We start from the raw sequence: 14,001 nt of genomic DNA, 5'->3' as shown, positions 1-14,001 counted from the left end.
TACTAATTCAATAAGCAAGAGCAGAAAAGAGATAAATCGAGAAGCCCTGTATGATTGCTCCTAAAACTGCCCACTAATTTTTTTTCTAGGTAAATGCATCCTGTTGAGGTAGTCATGTGTACTTAATAGTGTCGAAAGGTTTTGGTTGACATAATATAAAACCCAACTTTCAAAACTGTCCATGGTACACCATTTGTGTGTATATGTGGACCTGCAGAGATTTATGCTAGTATTTTATAAATTGTATGATGGTTGTTTCATCTCAAACAGAAAGGGGGATTTGATTCAACATGAATGTAAAGTGCATTTTTAATAAACTGATTCCCAAGTAAATGTTCTTCCACCTAATTCGGCTCTCTAGGCTCTGTGCGAATCTACGACTTTGTTGACAAACGTCCTCTGGTGGAGGTGAGATTCAAGCAAGGAGGAACTTCCCTGGTGTGGGTACCGCGCCTGGTATGTGAATCGGTCCATGTTCCATCTTTCGAGAGTCTATTATCATGTGATAGAGGGGATTGCTTGTCTGTTGGTGGTATCTGCTTTTTAACACAGTTGTGTCAAACGTGAGAGCCACAGGTTCAAATCCCAGTAGAGTTGATTCCAAGGCAAGTAATGTGAGTGCTACTGAGTGTAGCTCAGCAGTGGACCTGGTGAGAACTGTAGTCTTTGTAGTTTGGGATGTTTTTTATTGAAGCAACTAATAGCTGGTGTAGAACATGAGCCTTATTCAGAGGGCCTGGTGACAATAGCCATTTTCCACCACACCCCAAATATACATATTTTTAAATTTTCTCTACAGATAAACCCAAAAGGCGGGCTGATTGCCGTGGGATTCGAGGATGGAGTAGTCCGCATTCTGGAAATTTACAATCCTAGCGGGCTCGCCATCATTGCAGGACGGCTCAGTACGGGGGATGCAGAAGTTATCCTGAAGCAGGCCTTCAAGCCCCACAATGCACCTGTTACAGCCCTTGCCTACGAGCGCAATGGGGAGCTGCTCGCCACAGGGGTGCGTGCCTCATCTACTCTATTGGATTTCTCATTTCCAGTCTGGTTTTCAGTGCTCCTAGCCTAAAACCTTCAATCATCTCCCATAAACAGGCTGAGCTTCAGTGAATGTCTGTACTAGACTGTTAGCATTAAAAGAACACTGCAGCCTCTGTGATGTGCAGCATTTCAACAGTACACACAGCCAGTGGTAGTATTTGGCCCATGCAAGTCATTTCAAGAAAATGTTCTCAGCTTCTTCCCTTTAAAAGTTCCTAAACCCTCAGCAGTAACCTAGGAACCTTGCCACAAATGGCCTCACCTGGACCCGTACCTGATTGGTTCATGCAATACACGGGGTGGGGGGTGGGCACATTTTCAGCCAGTGGAAAGTCTGCAGGTACTTTTTATTTGCAGAATTAATTCTGCCCGCTAATGTGTGTGGGTGCTTTCCTCCTGGAGGAATTTATGTATGTAGTTTTCAGACAGGCACACAAGGCCATTCCTCACCCAAACCGTGTCCTCCCCCAGGAACACCTCTACGAGATGCGCACGTACAAGCTGTGAACACGTACTTTTGCCTCCGTATTGGATGTGTAATTTTACAAGATTATGTTTTTGTAGGGTAAAGCACTGCTTTACCCACATAAATGCTTTATAAAATCACCCTCTTGATGTAATCTGTGACATCATAGCCAACGCAGGCCCATCAAATCCTACTGAGCATTTGATTTTCTTGTTTCTCCATGCGTGGCGAGTGAGGGAAGAGTTCCTATGCAGGTGTTTTTGTTTAAAACTTCCCTAGGGTGATCAAACAGGCCTTTTCTTTTTCAGAGTAAAGATGAAACAATCTTCTTCTTTGCCATTGGAGACAAATATGAGCCCATAGGATTCATCCATGTCCCAGGACCAGTGAGGGAGCTGCACTGGTCTCCACCTTCTCATGTGAGTTCTAAGCCTTTCTTGCATGGTCCCTACATACAGTCGTCCCTATAGCAGATCACAACTGTTTACAAAAGCGACATTCATATAATAAGTCAACACAATATCTAAAACATGCTAACTAGAGGGCTAGGATAGTCATTTGGGATATATAATTTCCATTTCAATATTCTTCATAGATTAGTCACAGAGTTGTCTTAGTACACTTTACATCACTCATTCCTTGTGTTCAGTCTTCTAACATTATCAGTGATTTTTAAATCTTGTAGAGTTCTGTATATTGATATTTTATGTTAGATCATATGCATTTTTGAAGAGCCAGGTTTAGAGCCAGGTTTTCAGTTCACGTTTGAAGCTCTTTCTGTCTGTTATCAGCTGTAATGTCACTGGAAGAGAATTCTACAACAAGGGGCCTGCTAAGGAAACCATTTGGTCTCTTATTTGCGTTGTGGGCACAGTTAATAGTCCTTTGTTTTGCGATCTTAGTGTTAGCTGGTGTGTTTGGTTGGAGAGTCACGCTTAGTAAGCAGGGGTTTCTGTTGTTGATGATGTTAAAAATTAGAGTTAGTACTTTATAATGGATTCTGGATTGTACTGGCAGTCAGTGCAGAGCTATTAGTGAGGGAACGAGTTATTTATTTATATGATTTTTATATTCCGGTACTGTAATTATTTCTCTGACCCAGAGGGCTCACAATCTATGCTGACGCTATAATTTATCTTTCTTCGATTTATTTTACTTCCCCTTGTTGTATGCACATTTATTTCAATTATCCTCCTCTCTTCAGATTACGCCTGTCCGAGTGCAGTGCAGACTATAGATATGCCACAGCCTTCTCGCTAGTTCTGCTGCTTATGCAGTCAATATGTACAATCATTTGGCTTTCTGTAGGTATAAGCTTATTAAGAACCCACTCTCTTCACCACCACCAGCCTGTGTAAGCATATTCAGCTCATATTGTGTTTTTCTACCTGAAAGGAAAAAAATCAGTAAAGTCAAATTCACCCTGGGGTAGGGTTTGTCACCTCACCCAGGTCAACTCAGTCCTGGTATTACCCCACTACATGGAGTTGTGATTTCCCTAAGGAAAGGAGAAACACAACTGCATGCATGTAATGGGGGCAAAACCAGGCCTGGATCAGCCTGTTCAGGTTCACTTGGGTAAAATGCCAACCCTTTGTAAGGGATTCCTGTTGTAAGGAATTTAGGGGTAATTTTGTAACTGCTCCTATTGGTATAAAGTTTGCAGGTATGTTTTAACTGCAGGATTATACCGGCTAATTTTAGCTCAGATCTTTTTCTGGGGAAAATTACGCACTCACGCTCAAAAAATGCTAAAATATGCCCCAATATCACCTACAAGAATGCCTCTTCAAACTGCGGGTAAAAATGCATGCAGGCAGGCTCTCTGCACATACTTTTACCTGCATATCAGGCAGACAGTTTTGTGAAAGCCTGTTTCTTTTACATCCTGCTACACCAGTCCAGAAGGAGTGGGCTATTTCCTTCTTCCAGCAGCTGGTGGCAGAGCACAGGACTTTTTCTGTGACATCATCACTACTTGTGTATGATAGAGATCAGTTGTATTCCACATCGTCCTGAATACTTGTCCAGTGCGGATAAATTTTACACTCAGAAAATCTTTCACATAATACATAAAATCAACAATCAAACCATCTTTCAAACAAAACATTTGGTATCAACACCTCCGGCAGATGGAAGGCTGTACTGCAGCAGGATTTGATTCTAACTTGGATTTTAATAAGGCAAATTCATTAGTATTGGGAAAGCCCTGTTTTATCTGTGGAAATGGCTTTGAAAATGACCCTCTTAAAGCACAGGATTCTAGCTACCCACTGATCCGATGATTATATATCCATTGCCCTTTCTCATGCCTCTGTAACTGACTCCGTAGTACACCCCTGATGCTGTGTATTATTCACCCCTTTCCAGGAGAAAAACATGCTGCTGGTGCTCTGTGAGAACGGCTTTGTTGTGCAGGTCCCTGCTCCCAGCACCGAGACACAGGATCCCGTGTCCACCTATGAGATCCCCAACCTTCCCAAGCAATGCTTCCATTTCTACAGCATTAAATCCAAGATCAAGGTACAGAATGGGAGAAGAGGGAGTGTGGCTAGCAGATTCATTCTAGATCAACTTAATATTATACAGGTCTATTAATCTCACTGTTAGTGCTGCTGTGTTTTAGGAATTTTGCAGGGACAGTTTCTCATTTTAGTTAAGAAAATTGCTTTTTCCACTCTCGCCTGCAAAACCAAATACCAGACTATCCAATTTATAGCATTTTAATGCCAACTTCAAATGTCTCAAAATAACATTTGAAAGCTGACCACCCTAAATTAATGGTTGAATATCTAGAATTATAAGATACTTTAACCAGGCTAACCCCTCTGGGATTAAATAGCCGCTTTCAAACTTTTCATGATTGGTCAACATGCAAAACTGGCCTTCTTTCTATAAGATTGGTGCTACTGCTCACAAGTTTCAAACTTGTGCTAATTCAGCTCCTTTTTTGTGTCAAAACAGGAATAAGGGTACATGGGACATTGCCCAGGAAAAAATAGGGGCATGCAGGTGATATTCTTGGGTGGGCCACACTTCCCGACACAATTTTCCCTCCAAATCAGATAAAGTAGGAAACTGGTAATACCGTAGGGCCAGTTCTGCATTCTCTGATATGAATGGCATGCCCTCCCAGAGGGAAGTGGTGGAGACCAGAACAGTAATGGAAAAAAAGCATGAAATAAACACAAGGGTTCCTCAGGATGGTAATGAAGCAAATGGGCAACCCACATGGAATGGTGGCCTAGCCCAAAACAGCGGGAGTACGACTGCTTCGTGCTTTCCAGAAAGCATTGGGTTAATCTGCTCAGTTCCAACCCTAATGCATCTGGCTTCTAGGAAAGCACTGGGTTACCTGCACGGAGCGGCGATTCCCATCCTAAACAGCAGTGCTGCAGCAGCATCAGGCTTCCCAAAAGGCTGGGGAGAGACCATGGTTAGAATGCAAACTTCATTGAGCATGGGGAGGCCGGATTTTTAATTATTATTTATTTTATTTTAACAGAGATCTCCGTGTCTTAGAGCGACAAATTTCAAAGCCCTTCTCTGTGTGATCATGCATAAGCTGCTTCCCTCCCTCTGTAACTGAACATCCTGTATTGGTTAGATAGAATTCTGTCCGTGGTTATAAGCGCCTGCAGATCATGCTAAAGGGTAAATGTCGCGTCACTGCAGGCTCTTACTTCAGGAGGCCTGCACGGTAAACGCTCTTTTGTCCTGGGTTTCCAAGTCTTCTCCTCTTTTCTTTTCTTTTCGCATTTTCCTTCTGCCCGAATAAATCCCTGTGACAAGAGGGAAGAAGAGAGGGTACGCAGAGAGAAAGCAAAGGAGCAAAAACGGAAGGAAAGGGAGGCCTGGATCAAGAAGCAGAAGGAGGCGGGCGTGGAGCTGACGGAAGAGGATTTACGGGAGGAGCCGGAGGAGGAGGAGGAACTGCCGGCCATCTATATCCCAGAGCTGCCCAGCCCCATCCTATGTGGTTTTTACGCAACACAAGGAAACTTTTGCCTTTCTTTGGTAAACTGCTACATTTTTTTTCTTTTGTGTTTTTATGAATTCTCCCCTACCCAAGCCCATCATGTGTTAGTTCTCCAGAGGCAGGTGCCGAGAAGCATCCAGAACCACAGGACAGTTAGGCATGAGATAAGAAATGTTTCATTAATAATTATCTAATGACTAGCCATATTTTTCTGCCATTCAGAGTTGTTTAGTATGGAATTCATGGCTTTTTTCTTTACTAGAGATCAGCTGGTTATGAGCACTTCCCCTATTCTCCCAACATGTTATAGTCTAGGAGTTGTTGGATTTACGTCTCTGTTGATGCATCATAATGGGGTGCGCCTTATTTATTCTCACTCCTTTCATGCTTTTGTCTTACAAGGCCCAGTGCATAGCCAAAAAAAGATGCCTCTGACCTTCTAACAAACAGGCCTTTATCATAGTAAAATCCTATGCACAGCAGAGCACAGGATATTTTCTTCAGCAACAAAATGAAATCTGCTTCTTGGACAAGAAGTGGCCTAGTGGTTAAAACAATGAATTGGAAACTAGGGAAGCCCAGGGTTCACATCCCGCTTACTTCTGACTTTGGGCAAGTCACTTGATCTGCCTTTACCTCAGGTGCTCTCTTAGGCCCCAGTGTAATGAGGTTTAGTCAGATGTGCGCACCTGTTAGCAAGCAATTGTGTGCATATTTTTGTACACACAATCTTACTCCTGACATAAGAGGTTTGGTGCTCAAAAATGTGAATAAAACTGTGCACACAAATTAACACTCCTCCATGCAAATCCCATGTTAATGAAAGCATTACCTAGTACTTCCCAATGTAGAGAGTTGCACAGACTTAGCTCAGGTTTACTTAACCCTGGAAATGTAACTCCTGGTCAGAGGTGGAGCAAGGTTTCTGGGGCTAGTGTTGGTCCTACGGAGCTGAACCTGGAGTTCATGGTGTGTGTGTGGGGTGGGGTCCTGTTCTTGGCATTTATGTGCAAAAAAACAGTGGGGCCATCCGAACAATGCTGAGAGCCAGACCCATGGTTTGAGCTTCAGGCCTGCTTTCAATGCTTGAGGTCGAGTGGGGACACAGAAAGAAAGCTTGTAGTGGGGGTGGGAGAGGAGTAGGGAAGTATTTTCAAAGCAGCGGCACTAGTTGTATTAATTTTTTTAAATTAGGAGAATATTTGGATGGGGTGCCACCAGATCGGGCCCTGTGGTCCTTGTTTGATTTCCCTTTTTTTTTTTTTTAACAGCTGTTTTGAATATTGCTGGTTATGTTTAAATTATCTGGAACACATTCCCAGATAACTTTGTAACTTAACTAGCGATACTGAAATCTAGCCAGTTGGATTGCAAGTTATCCAGGTAGGCTTTCCCAGATAACTTTATTCAGGAGATGTTTATCACTGACTATCATTAATATTATTAGATGGAGCTCCCGTCAACATAGGGGGTTGCAAATCCCATCTCCCTTCCTCCCTGGAGCCAAAATCCCGAGCGGCCACCCTTGAAATAGGGGCAGCAGAAGACCTTCTTGGTTGGCAGGGGAGGGACAAACAAATCAACCTCTCTTTCTGCCCTCCCCAGCTGCTGATGCCATGTGTTAAACTAACGTGCAGATTTGAAAATGTAATCTCCGTGTGGACTTTTCCTCCCCTGATCTTGGGAACATCTCCTCTAAGTGTAGCTCAGAGTCCACGAGCTCTGAAATGATGCATGGAGGATAATGTTTCCTTGATTGGTTTTATGTGTGGAAATGGCTTTGAGAATTGCCCTCTAGGGTCTCTATGTACATAAGTGCCAGTTCCGAACAGCCCACGTCATCTTTACACTAATTTTCAAACACAAACTGGCTGGGGAGGTTGTTTTTAATATTAGCTTAAACTCCGGGTATATTTTGCATCTGCTACTTTGCAGGCCACCAAAAAGGGGTAAAATAGCAGGCATACTTGGCAAACGTCATGTGCATGTGCCATTTGCTTTTCTCCCCGATCAAAACTCCCCCTTGTGCATGCCTACTCATAATCTATGTGCTGTGGAAGCCTGTGCATATTTAAAACTGGCCAGAGGAGGGCAGTTTAGACACATTAATCCATTTTAACACAGCTAAATTGCATCCACAATTGTCCATAGAGAGTGTCAAATGGAGCCTTGGAGTCTGCAGCCCTTTCCTTCTACAGCCTACACCATCCTTTTGGCTGCCTGCACCCCCAAGCAGTCCATACATCTTAATTTACTGTGCAGTCTTCCTCCTCTTCTCCTCCAGGGTGGCTATGATTCAGGATTCTTATATCACTGCAAGTTCCCACAACAGAAGGTCAATCAAAATGACTTTTCCTTGAGGAAGGATGAACCCTTTAATGTTCTGCCCGTGGAGGACACAGACGACAACCCAATTCATAAGATACATTTCAGGTATTGAATTCCCCATTGGATGAGAGCTCAGCAGAGGTTAAAATCTCTGTGGATACTAGTAGAGGTGAAGTACCAGTGATTCCTCTGATATGCAGTTATAAGATTCCTTACTCAAATGCTCTGCAAAGTTTTACAGAAGGGAAAACAGATAATCTAACTGAAAAGTTATTTTTTCTGTTGATCCCATGTACTTTGCCATCTTTGGACACCCTCTGGATGCGGTTTTGGGAGCACAGCTTCCCTGATAAACCCTACCTGGAGACTGGAGAGCTGCTGGAATCAGAGCAAGTCTTCAAGTGGTGCATATCATAGAGAGAAGAACATAAATGTTATTTTCTCCATTTGGGGGTGTATATTGCTGCATCCAAGTGAGGAACATTTCAGCTGTGAGCAAAGTTGAAATGCCTCTTTAACCAGTGAAGATTTAGTAAATTTCAAAATCTGTATTTTTGAAATACTCATTGATTTATAATAGATCACTAAGATGATATGTCTTTTGCTTACTTAAGGAGAGTTCCCCAAGCTACTGGCCACATTTCAACAGTAGGGACTAAAATTATCTACCATGATATTTTTATGTGCCTAAAATATCTGGTATCTGAAAGTATTTTGACCTTCAGACCTTTAGGAATTCATCTAAAATCTGGTATAGGAGCCCCCACCTAGCATGAATGGTACACTGCATTTTGGGCTGTGCTTCATATCATTAACGCTAGATACCAGTTTAGAAAGTGGTGGAGATATTTGCAAGGTTCTCTGTTTATAAGTTTTTAGAAGGAGTTATGTCATGTTTTCTTGTTTCTGTTTTCTTGTATTGTTTTTTTATGTATCATATTTAATTTTTTTAACTTTGTATATTGGTTTGAGCTATTTATTGAAAACTGGAAAGCGATTCATTAAATAAATTAAAGATACTACAGTGTGGATGGTTGCCAGGTTTTAGATACCCTTCCCCGGGTGAGTGAGCAATGACAATAAACACTGCATTGAATAGACAAATTATGTATTTCATTTGTGCCAGATATGATGATTTACAAATGTGAAATTAACTCTTTAGGCTACTTTGAGTTGGCTCTGTTGGCGTTCCTTTGTGATGTCACTGAACACCCTGAGATATCAGAGATGGTCTTTGGCATCCCTGCATTTTGGTTGCAGAGCACCGCTTATAGCTATAAATTCAGAGAGAAAATCATGGCTGGTGGTTACTCAACAAAAGTTTCAATATGTTCAATAGCCCCAGAAATATGAACAGCATCAAGCAGTAGATAGTTTTGGAAAATCATTATAGGACACCATCCTCTCCTGATATGATGAATGACTGGGTGATATATAAACCTACATTTATTTATTTAGTTATTTCCTGGTTTTTCTAGACTGATGTTGGTATGAACCTTCACACTGGTTTACAATGTTTCATTACAATAAATTCAACATAGCATACAATAATTCATAAAAACACAGAAAACAATCCTAAAATCTAACTTAAAACTAAATATAGATTAAAACTCTAATTAAGGACTGAACTATATGCATAACTAATAAAATAACATCTTAAAAATTAAAATAAAGTAAAAAGTTAAACATAATAACATATTATAATAGATTTCTAGTTGGCTTCCACTTGAAATGCTTGTGCAAATAGCCAGGTTTTCAGTGCTTTCTTAAACTCTTTCATATTACTCTGGAGTCTTAATTCAATAGGTAATGCATTCCAAAGACCTGGGCCTGCCAAAGAGATAGCCCTTTCCCTGACGGAAGTAAGTCTGGCTGTCAAGATAGAGGGAATGGTGAAAAATTCCTTTCCAGCCGAACGCAAATTTCGTTGTGGTGTGTGTATTCGTCTGACTGCGTAAATCGCTTTATGTAATAAACATAAAGCCTTAAATTTAATCCTATAGTCAACTGGCAGCCAATGCAAAGCAGCTAAGACAGGAATGATGTGATCTCTTTTGTTTGTGCCAGAGATTAACCTGGCAGCCGAATTTTGCAGTACCTGCAATGGTCTAATTGAAGACTTTGGGAGGCCAAGTAGAAATGAATTGCAATAGTCTATATTCGTAAATATTAGTGCTTGCAGCACTGTCCTAAATTCTTCATGATGTAATAATGGTTTCAAATGTCTCAAAATTGATAGTTTATAGTAACCTTCCTTTATCTTAGATGAGATGTGTTTTTTTACATGATAGAAAATTACAAAGTTTGAACTTCTGGACAGAAAGAAAACAAAATTATACAATGATGGTCTTTCTATAGCATTCCCAGCTCCATGTGTTTTTCAAGAAAGGCAGTCTCAGAAATACTGTGAGTTTGAGTTTGGCTGTAACATGATGTATGCCAGATGTACCATAGTCTAAGCAAGTGATAGAGGTGTATGCCATCTTTGGATAACAGGGACTGGCTCCAACACTCTTCTGTTTGGTTTGCAGCTCCAATAAGCAGTTACTCTTCTGTGGGATGGAAGATGGATCACTGCGGGTCTACCCTTTGCAAAGCAATGATCCCTTTCTGAGTTCCATGGGAGGATACTGGACTCTCAACATCCATGACAATGACTATGGATGCATCCAGGCTCTCGCCACCAGCTATGAAAGCCAGTTCCTCATTACTTGTGGTGCTGATGGCAACATCTTCACCTTCAGCATCCTCTCCCAGGAGGACATTGAGAAACGGATGAAGGATAAGAAAGCTAAAGTGCCCTCTCCAAGAGTAAGTATCTCTACTACAATGCTCTGGTAGCTATTAATAGTAGATAGTCCTTTCTTGGTACCCAGCAGGACAAGTTAAAATTAAGTCTACACAAGAACACATTACATGCTGCAGTGCATTAGCTTACATAGTGTCTTTCATACAAATATATCTCAGAACACTCTGCTGTGCCAGATCAATACAAAACTGGGATAAGGTTCAAGGAGCAGGAAGAGAGATTGAGAGGAGCTCCGATAGAGTTAAGAAAAAAGCCAAATATTTACCAAACCACAAAAAGTCACATCTCGGTAATAGAAGGATGCTGGAGGAGTGACAGCAAGGCCAAAAGACAAGGAAGAAAGGCTGAGTGGTCAGGATATGAGCATAGAGAATCGGTCAGACAGATGACATTTCATTTTGAAGAGATTCTTCTCTTAAAAACATATAGGTAGCAAACTGTGTAATGCAGTGAACAACCGATACTGCACTATATAATAGCAGGTTATAGTACCCAGATACACTCCACATATATTAGCAGAGGAGCAATGCTGAAATAGCTGATTATATAAACACTAAAATAGGATAGTAACTGGTAAACCTTCAGGAGGTTAAATCATACAGTCTTCATTCTGATGTCTACATGTGTGGGCAGTTTTCCTATTTGATTTCCCTCTTCCTGGAACACTGGAGGGGTAGGATGTGTCTTGCCTGATTGGTGATTTATCCCACTTCCTCATCTGGAAAATGCATATTTTTAGTTCTGCATTTTTTAAAATTGTTTTCCATAATTAATAAAAAGCAAACACATCCTTTGTATAAAGAAGCACTTGGAAAAATAAAAAATGTTAGAAATTTATAACTTAAATAATACAAGAAGCCATTCCAATACTAGGTCAAACAGCATAAGAGAAAAAGCTGAAATATAATGGGAGACCAAACTAAACACTTTAAGGAAATCGCATTAGTATCTTCTCTCCTGATATATTCACTGGGAACAGAGGATGATATTAATCTTTTGGAGTTCAGAAAACACCTAAGCTGTTCCAGGGCAAAAAAGATCCAATAATCCTCATTCCATCCAACAATGCATTTACAGGGATATCTTATCATAAATGTTGCTGCTATAGCTAAAGTATCTTGTCTCAAAGAAAGAAAACCTTTACGCCTTTCCTGCATAACTCTGGAACATCAGGAAACATTCTCACCTGCTGACCATGAAAAGGAGAATTTAAATTTCTGAAATTGCATCACTTTGCTCAGGTCTGCCTCAGTAACAAAGGAAACTAACAAAGTTTGCTCTCAATAATCTCAAGACTAGAATAGTTAAATTTAATGGTGAGGAATGAGAAGGTGGATTCACTATTGAAGCATTGCGAGAGAAAATAGGCAAAAAATATATCTTATTTGTCACGGGAACAGATTCAGTTTCACTATGAAATATTTCAAGAAAATACTTTCATAGAGTCAGCAAAGCTTGCTCCCCAATAATTCGAGGTGTTTTCCAAATATCTAGAGAAAGCATACCTATCTTTAACAAGGGAGCTGTTTAAATCCTTAATTTCTTGCCTCTCCTTCTCCAAAACCTTTATCTTAATTTCTTGCTCCAAAATTTGACCCCCATGTTTTAAAACCATGGGATCCAAAGAGGAAGTCAAAAGATCAATCTTCTTTTTGCAGTTGTTAATAGCAATTCCAAAACAAGCCATCAGTTCCCATAGAGAATCCAAGGCAACCATCTCTGGTTTAGATGGAAAAGGGAGAAACTCACAACTCCCCAGACATGGCCACAGATGAACTGAAAGGCAGCCCAACTGCTCTTATCACAGAAGCAGGTCGTTCTGGGGTCGTCTCATCGGACCAGTTGAACCGCCTAGCACAAGGCTGGAAGGAGATGCTAAAATTGCTGGTGCTTCCCACCCCAGAGCTTAACATCGAACTGAGATCCTCAGATAGCAACAGAGCTGGAAGATCAGAATAGTCCATGTCTCTGAGTCAGGGTGTCTCATCAGTCAGGATGACTAAGAGAAACCATCTCCCCTAGGAGTGCCGACGCTCTCACCGGGAACTTCTCCCCGCACAATAGTAGAGGTCCAAGGACAATGGAAAGGAATTTGCTGCTGATGGGGAAGTAAATCAGGGTTCCAGAAGGAAGACTCTGACCTTTCCTTTGCATTTTGGAGGCATCTAAGAGGTATTCCCTGTACATACCAGGATCAGTCCAGACTGTAGGGTTATGTCTCCCTTCCAGCAGGTGGAGTCAGAGGTCAAAGTTCTAAGCACCTCCCATATCCCAGGGTGCCTCCTGCGATCCTCCAGTATTCCTCTGACTCCAGCAGGTGAAGGAAGACATACCCTGCAGTCCTGATACTTGGTCAACTGAGTGAATTTACTTTTAGTTGCAGTCAAGGGATTTTTGATTCCTGGCTGATCTTTGACTAGATCTTCTTGTGTTTAAAAAAAAAAAAAAAATGTATATATAATTTATTTGATGCTGTGTCTTCAAGCCTTACCACCCGGAAGACCATTATTATTCCCGGGCAAAGAGGGGATTTACCGGTGGGCCGGTCCCTTCCCCTTTCTGTGCCAGAGAAGTTATTATGCCTCTGAACGGAGCTTAATGATTTGATTTATTCCAGGGAGGTTGTTATTCCCCTGAAGAGGAAGCTCCATTAATTGTATTATAACATAGACAAAAGGCAGTTACATTCAAGGCAAAAATATTAAAGATTTATTAAGACACAAGCAAAATTTATTTTCCCAGTTACTTCTTCAGAGCTTGTTTTTATTTTTTCAGTCATGCCGCGGGGCTCTCGTTGTACTGCCTGTGGAGAGCCGGCAGCGTGGCTCTTCAGAGACAGTTTGTGTTTTCGTTGCGTTTCTGGAGGCGAAGGGCAGTCAGAACTGCCTCTTGCTAGTAGAAAACGGCCGTTGCCGAGTATGCGCGATTCAAATTTTTCACAAACTGTTCCCTTGCCTCGACCGGCCCCGTCTCCAAATCGCGGGGCAGCGGTGGCCATTTTGAATTTAACCGACGATAGCGGTGGTCCGGATCTGGAGGAGGGGAACTGCTTGAGGGTTTATCTCCTCCTAATTTAAGTCCAGAGCACTCTAATTTTAATGAAAATAATATTCTTCAGTCCGGGGGGGGTTTGAAACAGCCATTTTCTTCACAATTTATTTTATTGATGCATAAGGCATATTTGGAGGCTACAGCAGATGCAGAAGGTAATCAACCACCGTCTGCTAAGATTCCTAAACATATGGATGAATCTATGTCACATTTACATCTTGTAAATCAGGATTCTGACTTACAAGATCCTCTCCTTGGAGCCTCGACTGATGCTGTTGATGAGGGTGTTATGGAATCCGCTCTGGTGGAGGGGGATGATCC

General features: G+C 41.5%; 1 protein-coding gene across 2 annotated transcripts in view; it reads left to right on the top strand.

Moving 5' to 3' along the window:
• The window catches only part of CFAP44 (cilia and flagella associated protein 44), a 131,467-nt gene that overhangs the window by 41,445 nt on the left and 76,021 nt on the right, over window positions 1-14,001 (top strand). For both annotated transcript variants that reach the window (XM_029578456.1, XM_029578457.1), the window contains exons 13-19: window positions 362-456; window positions 800-1,009; window positions 1,822-1,932; window positions 3,884-4,036; window positions 5,306-5,530; window positions 7,777-7,925; window positions 10,352-10,631. In XM_029578456.1, the coding sequence (XP_029434316.1) occupies window positions 362-456; window positions 800-1,009; window positions 1,822-1,932; window positions 3,884-4,036; window positions 5,306-5,530; window positions 7,777-7,925; window positions 10,352-10,631 (1,223 nt within the window). The remainder of the gene's footprint in view (window positions 1-361; window positions 457-799; window positions 1,010-1,821; window positions 1,933-3,883; window positions 4,037-5,305; window positions 5,531-7,776; window positions 7,926-10,351; window positions 10,632-14,001) is intronic.

The sequence above is a fragment of the Rhinatrema bivittatum genome, chromosome 15 (genome assembly GCF_901001135.1).
Source record: "Rhinatrema bivittatum chromosome 15, aRhiBiv1.1, whole genome shotgun sequence".
NCBI lineage: Eukaryota > Metazoa > Chordata > Amphibia > Gymnophiona > Rhinatrematidae > Rhinatrema > Rhinatrema bivittatum.
Note: the sequence above shows the minus strand (reverse complement) of the source record. Positions and strands in the feature narration are given on the sequence as shown.